Here is a 12,580-nt window from a genome sequence, read left to right as displayed (position 1 = left end):
CTTTTAAACTCGGTGACCCCATATACAGTGGTGCATTCAATAAAAAAATAAAATGCCCTAACTTTTTTTTTTTCGAGGATTTAATATTAAAATAAATTTCCAAACAGATATTTCAAACAGTTTTAATATTCCAAAGGAAACAACATACATCTTAGGCGGTAATTAGTAATATAAAAAAAAAAAAATGAACGGGGATAGCCTATTTTTTTTTTATTTACGAGAAAATTACGAAGGATTTTATTAATAATTATAATACCATGTACTGGATTATTGAACTCCACTATCCTGTGGACATTGAAAACTTTGTTTAAAAAATTAAATAACAGCAGGAATACTTCATACAATATACATAAATAAAAATGATTGACACCGAAAGAAAGAAAAAAAAGAGAAGACAAGATGGTTAGAAAAGAAAAATGAAAATTCTCGGTGAATGCATTCTCAAAGTCACATTGGTATCCTCCAATGCGTAGGTACGTGTTTCTGTTTTTTTTGTTGTTAGTTTCCAAACTGGATATGCATTCAAAGGAATACAAGGCACCCGATGCAAATAAATAGGAACAGTGCAAGTCGGAAGGGCCGAAAGTTTTCGAGCTGTGTTCCAGTCTCTCCAACGATTCGAACCCTGACTTCGCAGCTTCAGCCCCGCCCAGCGGGAAGTCTGTCGCTACGTGTTCCCGCCCTGTACACAAAAAACAAACAACGACGCCTTGTTTCGCTAGAAATATGGACACATCTTCGAAAAAACAAACAAACAAACGAGTAACTCATTTTCTGGATAAAACGTAAAAAGGTGATCGTAATAGTGGTCATAATATAAATTTCCGGTTCCAATTTTTTTTTTTTTTAATTTGATGTGTTGGCTATGGATTGGCTTAAAAGGTAGCCATATGATCTTAGAAAAAAATTCCAGGTTTTACTTGTGCAGTCAAAAATATTTTTTCCTGGTCAAAGATCTGCTGAATGATTTAAAGCTGTGAGAAGCTAGTATACAGTATTACCATAGATATTTTCCTTTTATTTGTAGTGATACTCTTTCCTAAGAATTATTGCTATTTCTTCTTAATTTGGTTTTTCAATGTATACAGATTTAGTATTTCCTTTCCTATGTCGGCTATTGGAATACATGTCTGATGCTTGTTCCAGTGGAATACCGAACTCTGTCATCGATATGATTTTTTTATCTGTTTGCCTGGTATTGCCAGAGACACGAACTATATTTTATTCGCCAGCGAACTTTGTAAGTTTATCGAAATCTCTCATTTCGGAGCACACGAATACACGCACGCACACATACGCACATACGAACGGCGGTCCGCAGATTCAGGGGAAGTTCTTTAGAGCTTGCCGCTCCCGGCAGGCAAGTTGTCAGTGTAATCGGACCTTGAGGACCTCTCGAGGCGCGAACGGACATCTTGTGTAGATCTGGGAACAGTCCCGTCGACCCAGTCCGTGCCTCGCTGCTTTCAGTAGATCTCGCACCATCGTCTTGGTCCCAGGTCCGAATGCAGACCTCTCGATTCGCTGCTCCACCCTTGGGCACATTGGAAGTACCAGAAGAAAAGCAAAATTCAGAGGAGAAACGAGCAGTTTTGGAACAACCCGTGGCTCGTAAACATCAAAGGTACGCGTAGCTGTACGGGTAGAAACAAAGGGAGAGGAGGAGGAGAGTAGAGTGCGGAGGAGACGTCGGAACGACGAGCTCTGGTTGGAATGATTAGGGTAGACGGAAAGCTAGCAGCATTTGTCCCTATACGCGCTGTTCGAACGCGTGCGAATGCGAACGCTGGCGTTCGGCGTTCGAACACATTCTAACATTTAGTAGAGACAAAGGCACCTAGTTCTGCGTCTCTACTCCCTCACCATTCCAAACAGAGCTCGGTGTTTTCACGTTCCCGCGCTCTCTTGTCTTTTCCTCCTCTCCTTCAGTGTCTGCCCGCGTTGAACTTATTCTGCTCAAGCTTGGTGGTGTCGTTGTGTCACTCAACGCTTGCGGGCACCGTGGTCGCACAAGCTGACTTTTTTTTTTCTTCAGATGTATTCTATATAATATAGAACGCAATAATATTTAGAAGCTCGGGGTGAACACTTTGAAAGTTGCTCGTCTCACGCTTTACCGCGGTCTCGAAAAGGCTTTCTTGGTGCTCAAAGCTCGGCATCCTGGTATTCCCGGTGCATCGTATTATTTACCTGCACCAGCCCCCACCGGGGCAGAAAAGTACAGGGAAATGTACTTCTGGTTGTGTTGAGACGGGCTAGCTGCTCTCTTAAATGGAATACGGCGGTGAGCACCGAGTGCAGCTGGGGCAGGAGGTCAAGGTAAACCAAGCGCAGCAACTACAGTGTGTAAAAAAGAATATTTTCTAAATTAGTTTTTAATAAGCTACGCATCGCCAAACGCTCATTCTCCGCCCAAATGTAGCGCTAGCGGTCCGAACCAGATGGCAAAGTTTAAAAAGTAACCATATATATATATATATACAGGGTGTTTGTTTTTTAAGCTTGTGGGGTTCGCCTTCCGCCGTCCGCCGCAGGCGATCAACCAGACGACTCGTTCTTCGGGGTCAAACAGGGTTTATTACCATGACTCTGGTCCAGACTCGGGGCAACCACTGCTTTCGGCCACACGGGCCATCCCTTTTCTACCCTGTCGCCGCCGGGTGCCGCCCCCCCGCTAGTCGCCGGTTTGGCCGCCGTGTGGCGGGCCGAGCGCCCCACACCTCCCCCCCCTTTTAGAGGTCGAGGTCTAAGATGGCCTCCTCGTGGGCCGGGTCGCGGAGCAGATCCGGGCGGACTTGGCGGAGGATCCGGATGGCTTCCGCGACCTCCAACGGGCGGGGGGCTGCCGGAGGTGCAGCAGGAGGTGGCGCGGCTCGGCGAGCCCAGTCCGCCGCGACGCGGGCCTGGTGCAAGGCGCCCGCGAGGTGGGTGGGGCGGTGGAGCTATATCTGGCGCCCAACGGGGACTCTGTCGTCCGTCGTCGGTGATCTCGACCAGACGGTTCGTCCTCCCTTTCTTCTACTTTGCGTTTCTTAATTTCTTTTCGGTCGTTGATTCGTCGCGGTTCGCGTTTATATTTTTTCTATATCACGTCGTGTTTTTCTTATTCATTGTGACTTTTTGCGCGCTCGCTTATCACCGCGGTGTGCACGTCGCTGACGGTGCGGTTTTCTTGGCGTAGTTTGTTGGCGCGTTTTTTTTCTTCCCTCGTGTTCGCGTGTGCTGTTTTTTTCCCTTGTCGCGCGTTTTTCTTTTTTCCATGCCTCCCAAGAAACAGTCCCAGCCCCCGTCCGACCACGGCGACTCCAGCGAAGAAGACGCGGAGCCCGGTCCGTCGTCGGCTGAGGTCCTGGCGCTCATGGCCCGAATGTCCGCCACCCTCCAGTTGGTGACGGAGCGCCTCGCAACCGGCACGGGAGGAGCCGGCGGCCATGTGCAGCAGCGTGGGCCCGAGCTTCACCCTCGGCTCACGGTCCCCGTGTACACGGGGTTCGACGACAGGAAGTCCGTCGCCGACTTCCTGGAAGAGCTGGACGTCTACGCCCGAGCGTCCGGCGCCTCGGAGAGCTACGTGCTCGAGCGCATCCTGCCCCTCGCCTTACAAGCGAGCGCGAGACGATGGTGGGTGTTGCAAACTCCCTTTCCGTCCCTAGAGGCGTTCCGTCGTAGCTTCCGAGAAGAGTTCCTGCCACCGGGGTACGACTCCCGAGTCCAGCGGGAGCTCGAACGACGTACCCAGCATCCAGAGGAAGGCCTCGTCGAATACATCCGGGCCATGCAGGAGCTGTTCAACCGAGCGGCGAAAGCTGCTCCCGAGTCGGAGAGGGTTGCACGCATCATCCGACAGAGCCACCCCCGTTACCACGTCTATCTTCAGGGGCGGCGGTTCGAGAGCGTGGAAGACCTCGTTCGTGCGGCGCGCGGCGTGCAAGACATGATCCTGGCCAGCGTGGACTACCGGCCGCCGCCCCCCGCCACAGAAGCCCTCGAACCATCGTGCGCGTGGTCGCCACCTGCACGCACCGCCCTGGAACGCACCCCTCCGACTCACCGCCCACCCGAAAGGGTCGGCGCCCACGCCTACTTGCCCCGCGCCCTGGACACCCTTGAGTGCACTCGGGATGGCGACGGGAGGCTCGGTGCTGCATCACCGGCTGGGGTCAGCGTGAGCTTAAATTCCCGACCGAGGGAAGCCCCAGGCGCCTGGGATTGGTCCCCCCAGGGCCCGCACTTGGGTGGAAGCCCGCCGCGGGTGCCGCGAAACCCCGAGAGGGGCCGGCTGCAGTTCCCGGACAGCGAAAGCTGGCTGCATGACCCTCGGCGAGATCTTCAGATGGCCGAAAGGCCCCAGCGCCAGCCGAGAGGCGGCTGGCAACGTGGGAATGACCCGGCGGAGCCGAGAGGCAGCCGGCGACGTGGGAGTGAACGGGGCAACGTGGGAACCCAGCGGCAGAATGACTCCTGCTACAACTGCGGACAGCGTGGCCACTTCCGCAGCCAGTGCCCACAACGGCGGCCCCGTGAGCAGCGAGAACTGCCTGACCAGGGAAACCGAGGCGGCCCGCGGCGCTGAACCCGGAGACCTCGCCGCCCAAGGCCGCCACCAGCCCCGGGAAATGTAAGTCGCCGGCAATACTTCCTTCTGTATGTCGAGTACGACCTACGAACCACAGCATCGAGCCTAGGATAACGATTTCTCTGCTCGGAGTTCTTTTCGCCGCCCTGTTCGATACCGGCGCGGGAGTTTCGCTTATCGGCGACGTGGTTTTTGAACTCTGCAAATCAAAAAATGTTAAGCTCCGTTGTTCGAGCACGCTTTTGCAGTTAGCGTCAGGCGCGCAAACAAAAGCAGCAGGCGCAGTAAGGCTGAGGATTTCTTTCGACGGAAAAACGCCGCGTCAGCGTTTCCTTTATCTGCCAGGATTGGCCGTACCTGTTATCTTGGGCCGAGATTTCATTGCAGACGAAAAAATTTCGCTCGACTTTGCTGCCGGCGGGTATCGGCTGGACAACCAGCCACACGTGACCCCCTTCACCAGACGTGAAGACTGCGTCACCGGCGCAACCCTTCCGACCCACTACACAGCGCGGCCAGCTGCAGTTCTTCCTGATGGCATCCGTGACGCCCTCAACGCGTGCCCAGCAACCAGCTCGCAAAAGCAGCAGCTCGAGAGCATCCTGCAGCCGTTCGCAACGATGTTCACGGAAACCCCGGGCAAGACCGACGTGTTGCTACACCGCATCGAGACTGGTGACGCCCGACCACTGCGGTGCAACCCTAGGCCCCTCAGCGTCCACAAGCGAGCCCTACTAGACGCAGCACTACAGGAGATGCTGGATACCGGAGCAGTGCAAGAGTCCCAGAGTCCATGGGCCTCCCCCGTCGTCTTGGCTCCGAAGAAGGACGGCTCGGTACGACTTTGCGTGGATTATCGCCGCCTCAACGCAGTGACGGTGAGAGATTCGTACCCCTTTCCTTCCATTGACTCGGTTATGTACGCGATTGGCAACGCGAAAGTGTTCACCACTTTGGACTGCAGTCGAGGTTTTTTGCAAATTGAGATTGATCCAGAGGACGTGCCAAAGACTGCGTTCACTTGCCACAGAGGATTGTTTGAATTTACCCGCCTCCCCTTTGGCCTTTCCAATTCACCCGCTAGCTTCCAGCGCTTAATGGATATCCTTCTCGGCGACACAAAATATAAATTCGCCATGGCATACATGGATGACATCGTTATTTTTTCCCAGACTTTCGAGGAACACCTGAAGCATCTTGGGATCGTCCTCGAGCGCCTGCGCAACGCCGGCCTGACGATTCACCCTGACAAGGCGCAGCTCGCTTCACCACAAATTAACCTCCTTGGCTTTGTAGTGGACAATGGAGTTCTTCGCCCCAACGAGGACAAGCTGCGTGCAATAACAGAGTATCCGCAGCCACACGACGTCAAGAGTTTGCAGCGGTTTCTTGGATTGATTGGGTTTTATCGCCAGTTCATCCCTCGCTGCGCCGAGATTGCTAACCCCCTGACCTTGCTCTTGCGCAAAGGCGAGAAATGGCGGTGGGGGGAGGATCAACGCGTCGCTTTCCTTCAGCTCTCGAAAGCGATCACCGACGTCGTCTCTTTGAAGTTGCCGGATCTCAACCGACAATTTGTCGTCCAAACAGATGCCAGCAACTTCGGCCTGGGCGCAGTCCTCCTTCAGGAACACGACAACGTTCTTCGCCCAGTCGCCTTCGCTAGCCGCACGCTGACAGCGGCCGAGCGAAACTACTCCGTGACGGAAAAGGAGTGTCTCGCCATCATCTTCGCCCTCAAGAAGTTTAACATGTATCTCGATGGCGCTTCCTTTCAGATACAGACGGATCACCAAGCGCTCTCCTGGCTGAAGAATTTGCAGAATCCAGCCGGACGTCTTGCACGATGGGCTCTGACACTGCAAGTGTACGACTACACTATCGCCTACAGGAAAGGAGCAACTAATATTGTGGCAGACGCACTGTCACGGGCTCCTTTGCAGGTCCCTCCCACTGAGACGGAACCGAAGTTGGTGGGATTAACCGACATCGTGGCCCGCACTTCGGAGTCACGGTGGGGGACGTTGGTGAGCAGAGCAGACCTCCGCAAGGCCCAGCAGGAAGATGGACTTTGTCGACGCGTGTGCGAGAGCCTTGCGGCACGAAGAGCAAGCGGCACCGGAAGCGACGACGAGTCCGACTCGTACCTGCTGAGCGAGGACGGACTTCTTCTCCGCTACATCCCCCAGGCAGACGACGACAGCGATGGATCGCCTTTCCGGATTGTGATACCTCGGAAGCTGCGCAAATCATTCATCAGGTACTTCCATGATTCAGCATTAGCGGGTCACAGCAGCGGCAGTAAGACTTACGATAAGTTATGTCGTGTTGCGACTTGGCCAGGAATCAGGCAGGATGTACTGAAGTATGCTCGCAGTTGTCCAGTGTGTCAGAAGGCGAAACCTCGCGGAGGCCAACCACCAGGATTAATGCAGCCAGTCGTTAGCCAGTCGCCTTGGCAGATTGTCGCATGTGATGTCATGGGACCGTTTCCACGTAGTCCTCGCGGAAATCAGTACCTACTTGTTGTGACTGACCACTTCACCAAGTGGGTCGAACTGTTCCCCTTACGGAAGCTTCTTTCGCAGCGGATCTGGGACTGCCTTCTGTCCGTTTTCACGAGATTCGGCTTTCCTGCAGAGCTCATCACGGACGGTGCTTCGTACTTTCGAAGCAAGATTTTCGTCGACACCTGCGCTGCGCTTGGAATACGGCACAAGCTGACTTCGCCGTATCATCCGCAAGCCAACATCACGGAGAGGATCAACCGCAACCTCAAAATGATGTTGATTTCCCACACAGCCCGTCACAAAGACTGGGATGCCAAACTCGACGAGATGGCATTTGCAACGCGCACCACGGTCAACCGATCCACTGGTTTCACGCCTGCCCGTCTCAACTTTGGTAAGGAGCTAACCTTCCCAATGGAAAATTCATTTCTATACACAGATGTTGCGCAGAATGGACGCCCATACGCGCAGTTCGCCCAGGACGTCCATCACCGACTCTCGTCGGCCATTCGTGAAGCACGAGAGAACCTCGACGTCGCTCGTCTTCAACAGGCCGCCCAGTACGACAAGGGCCGCCGCAGTGTCCACTTTCAGGTTGGAGACCTGGTACTTCGTCGGACACATCCCCTCAGCGATGCGTCGAAAGGCTTCGCAGCATCCCTCGCCAACCGTTGGGATGGACCCTTTCGCATAACGGACACAATTTCCCCGCTGAGCTACCGCCTAGCACGACTGCATGGTACACAGCAGTACGGCCCAATTCACGTGTCTGAGCTCAAGCGTTACTGCGAGCCAGCAGTTTTTCCGCAGGTCCCGGACATCCCAGCTCCCAGCCAGCCCTTGGACCACGGAACTACGCCCAGGCGGTACAACCTACGCCCTCGGTGACTCATCACCTGTTCTATTCATATCCCTTTTTTTGGCTGGCTGCGTCTCTTCGCGGAGAGGGGGGGAGAGGATCCATCTCCTTCCCGCGGGTCTGCCCTTTGTTTTCACAAAGGGATTGTTCTGTTCGCGAGTGTCTCCGAGCATGTTTGACGTATCACAACCAGACCCGTTAATTCGTCCTTTTTCTTCGTGTGCCCGTTCTCTATTTCCTCCGCAGGATCGTCACTGCCACCAAGAGCGTTCCCGCCACGCCTATCATTTCAGGCGATTGGCGGCACGCTTCCCGCCGCGCCGTGAGCGTGCCTCCGTCGCGACTTGGACTGTGCTGGTAGAGGACCGCCCGGTGGGCTGGGCCTCACCGCTACGCTGGAGGGAGCAGCCCCGGCCCGAGCGTGGCGCGCCCCCGGAGTCAGTCCCCGAGCCTTTCCGGGGCAACACGCTGGAGGACCGGCACCCGCACGAGCCCGCGGCCGTATACTACGAGGCGGAGCGCCGCCTGCTGTGCCCCGTCTGCGGGGTGCCGGAGCTCCACCGCCCCACGTTGGGCGCCAGATGTGGGGTTCGCCTTCCGCCGTCCGCCGCAGGCGATCAACCAGACGACTCGTTCTTCGGGGTCAAACAGGGTTTATTACCATGACTCTGGTCCAGACTCGGGGCAACCACTGCTTTCGGCCACACGGGCCATCCCTTTTCTACCCTGTCGCCGCCGGGTGCCGCCCCCCCGCTAGTCGCCGGTTTGGCCGCCGTGTGGCGGGCCGAGCGCCCCACAAGCTTAACAGAATTATTTTCTCAAAAGCCATAAAAGCTAGATTAATACGGTGCGCAGGTATGTTATACGGCCAGGGGGACATAATATAGGAGGCTAATCGTAACGATCAGTCGGCTAATTAGTTAAAATTCGTTAATAACCTTTTTAATTAATGAAAATAGACATATAGTTTCAATTAGAAACTTGCTGGGCGTCATCGAAAACCCCTATATCAGTCATTTTCAGAAAGCCTTTGAGCGCGTGAGAAGCGTAATAGTGCACTAAACTTAGCACTCGTGGATCACGTACAATGCTAGCGGTTGCGATAAGGCGCCCGCGCAATTTTTTCGTCTCTTATCTAGCCCCAGCATTGTACCTGCTCAATGAGCGGTAACTTTAGTGCGCAACTACGCTTCTCACGCGTTCAAAGTCTTTCTGAAAATTACTGATTCAGTGGTTTTCAATGACGCTGAGCAAGTTTATAATTGGAACTATATCTCTATTTTCATTAATTAAAAAGTTAATTAACGAATTTGAACGAATTAGCCGACTGATCGTTACGATTAGCCTCTATACTATGTCCCCCTGGCCGTATAGCTCACCTGCGCAGACCGCTTTAACCTAGCTTTCATGGTTTCTTTTTAAAAATTCTGTTAAGCTTAAAAAAAAAAAAACCTATATATATATATATATATATATGTATATATATATATATATATTTACATATAATCACGTCAGCCGACCCTAGCTCACGCATTGGACACGTGCACTGCGTCAGTGCCCTTTAGCGCTCTACGTCACTGGCCCCTATGGCCCAGTGTTGTGGACTATGTAATGCGAATCTTCTACATAATACCATGTACGTACATGCAACTTACAAAAACAACTAAAGCTCAATAAATGTTTTTTTTGTTTTTAATGTAGTTTGGTCGGAGCATGCTTCCGGGGTTTTCAGCTCACCCGAAGAGTCGGACGAGTCTGTCGGCGACCGAAGCCGCCTGGGGGCTGAGGCTGTCCCTGTGCAGCTCACAGGCGAGCCGCAGTCGGCAGTCCGGCTCGGTGACGTCGTACTTCTCGAGGACCTCGTCGACGCGCGACATCAGGTCCAGCAACGTCGGAGCGCTGCTGAGCAGGCTGGGCCTCTCGGTCGAACGCTTCACCAGCAGACCTGGGACACAACGAGGTCGAGACAACGAGTGGCGAGGTCTTACTCGGCAGTAAGCTGATAAGCTTAGATAAGTTGGGTGAGTTAGGGGTCGCTAAACATATTGAAAGAAACAGCGCCTGTTTGCAACGTGTTTCTCTTTGACCACTCGGTCCTGGCGCCGCTTTTCGTAAGCTTATACAGCTCGCGATGACCAATGACACGATCCTTCTATTTATTTTGCCTCCGAAAGCAAGCGACGTGTCAATTCCTCACTCATGGTCTACTTTATCAAGAAGGCGCTCATGAATTTTAGCGACGCACCTCGGTAAATATTTTGTTTCCTTCCAGCAATTGATTATCGATACCTGGGTTCTGTTATAGTCTTATTGACGAGTTACCGGCTAGAAACTAGAAATACTTCACACATTTTGAGTCCGGATTGGCCACGGCATTGTGCCACCGACTCTCAATTCCATAGCAGCACAGTTATAGCTACACAGACGGAGTCACTAATTGGGAAACTTATCTTCTGGTCGAAATCTGCTATGGTTACTGACAGCTGAACAAACGTTTAATTTTCAAGCTTCGTCAATCAGAATTCTTATCGGCTGACGCTGTAATCTCATTGGCTGCGGTGTGATGATAAGATAGAGCATTACATAAACCGCGAGACTGCAGGCAAAAAAAAAAAAAAAAAAGAAACATAGCATTAAAGGTTACGTCCCGCGTTTCTCAGTGAATGTAGGCGGGGAACGTCTTCCCAGGTCGTGGCCAGATACATCTTCAAAGCATAAGGAGCAGCTACTCCAAGCGTCCGCTGCTTCCAAAGTAATTCCCGATAATTTACACCGATTATTTGCTGTCTAATTTCCCGATTGATTTCTGAATTTTCTTCTAAGGTGATCTTGCAATCTCGTAGCCATTGAGTAACAACAAAGGTAACTGTGCTGCCCACAAGCCTACTATTTAAAAAAAAAATTTTTAGAAACATACGGATGTAGCGCGCACACCGTTGTTCAGAGATAGGGGTGTGTCGCAGACAGTCCAGGCGGCGGCCGCATATACCTGGGTTAAGGGCGAGGTTGTTTATGGCTTGTCCCGTGCCGGCGAGGCTAGCCGGTCCGGTGAGCACGAGCGGCAGCAGAGGCAGTGCCATGAGCGACAGCGCCAGGGCGATGGGCGAGTACCGCTGCAGGCTCGCCCACAGGGACTCCTGCTGCCGCGTCACCGGCGGGGCACCCAGGGACTCCAGCGGCCAGCAGAGCGCGATTACGAGCAGCAGGGATCGCGGGTTCATGGTGACTTTGTCTTCTGAAGTGGTAATTCCTGTTGAGACGTATGTGAAATCGTAGACGAAAAATTTGAGATGAGAGAGCAAATTGTATTTACCTTTTTAGAAAAACAGACAGGCAAGTAAAACAAATTACGTGCTTCTGCTTTGCTCGGTGAAACCGCTAATGCCTCTTCTCGCAGGTATTCTTGATGCTGTAACTTATGTGGATCAGAGTGAAGGCTAGCAAGCAGCAACCTTGATAATGACCTGTGTTACCAGATGCAAGGCCATAAAGTTAAACTGTCATTACCTGAACTTGTACATTGAAATGTCAGAGTAACCATGGCTGACCACAGGGTAAATCTATGGGAATCAATGTCCCGGGTACAATTATATATATTGTCACGAATGACGATTGATGAGGCAAAGATAACTGAAGAAACTAAACGATTAATGGGGCGAACTTGTGCTCAAACCAAAAGAAGGAAACAGAAGAAAACAGAGCGTCGCGGGCGTCGATGTCGGCGAAACCGCAGGATCGAGCGCAGGTGCGCGAGACTGCCTCTGGATCGCCACGCGAAGCCCCTTATGTACACGCGTGGGCTTCTGGAATAATCGGCATAGAAGGTTCGACGCGTAGAACATTAGGGCCTGGAACAAGCCGACATGATTCTCGAATTCTCCAGAACACTAAATTGCAGGAATAAACAAAAGACACGTCGCTCCCAGGAATCGAACCCTAGCTTTCCGAGTGGGAGACAAGCGCGATAACGATTAGGCCACGCGCGCGCTGCCTCATTGGCCCGCTGCGCGCGCGCGCGGCAATATATATATATATATAGACCTTTTTTGCAAGTGCGCCGCCATCTTTAAGTGTCGTCACTTCCAGTATGGGCGAAAACATTGTTTTGCCTTTGCCACGACAATAGAAGGCATTTAAGATTTAAGCGTAACCGTCACACTTTCTCGTTTTGCCTGCTCTCTATTTTTTTACTATTTGCAGGTTGAAAGGTTGGATTATTTTTTCGTCGCCCATACCGGATATGCCTATTGGGTAGCTGGGGACGAGAGTACACAGAAAAAGTATATGTATATATATATATATATATATATATATATATATATATATATATATATATATATATATATATATATATATATATATATATATATATATATATCTTTTTGGAAGTTAATTATTATTAATTGGCAAGAAACGTTGTAGACGTCTGGGTATTCGGAATAGGAGAATTAACAGTTAGGAGGGTGACCTTGCGGCAGGGAAGGCATCTCATGCTGGACACACTAAATCCCGTTGCGAAAACTCCGGGGGGATATGCTTGTGTAGCTTGAAATAACCACGCAGTTTTTTCTCGTGCTTAGCATCGTGTATGCGAAACATTTGTGATATTGCAAAAGGCATAAGATTGAACATTGT

General features: G+C 51.7%; 1 protein-coding gene across 1 annotated transcript; it reads right to left on the bottom strand.

The window, feature by feature from the left end:
* Positions 1-1,368: 1,368 nt before the first annotated feature.
* LOC121047174 lies at positions 1,369-11,166 on the bottom strand. Its single transcript, XM_040502218.1, has 3 exons — positions 10,935-11,166; positions 9,683-9,890; positions 1,369-1,534 (listed from the first exon to the last, which is right to left on the bottom strand). Exons 1-3 carry the CDS (start codon positions 11,164-11,166, stop codon positions 1,369-1,371), a joined length of 606 nt encoding a protein of 201 aa, XP_040358152.1.
* Between the last annotated feature and the right edge of the window lie 1,414 nt (positions 11,167-12,580).

The sequence above is a fragment of the Ixodes scapularis genome, unplaced genomic scaffold, assembly GCF_016920785.2.
Source record: "Ixodes scapularis isolate PalLabHiFi unplaced genomic scaffold, ASM1692078v2 PGA_scaffold5__190_contigs__length_132052651, whole genome shotgun sequence".
Lineage (NCBI taxonomy): Eukaryota > Metazoa > Arthropoda > Arachnida > Ixodida > Ixodidae > Ixodes > Ixodes scapularis.
This window is presented reverse-complemented; position numbering and strand designations above follow the sequence as displayed.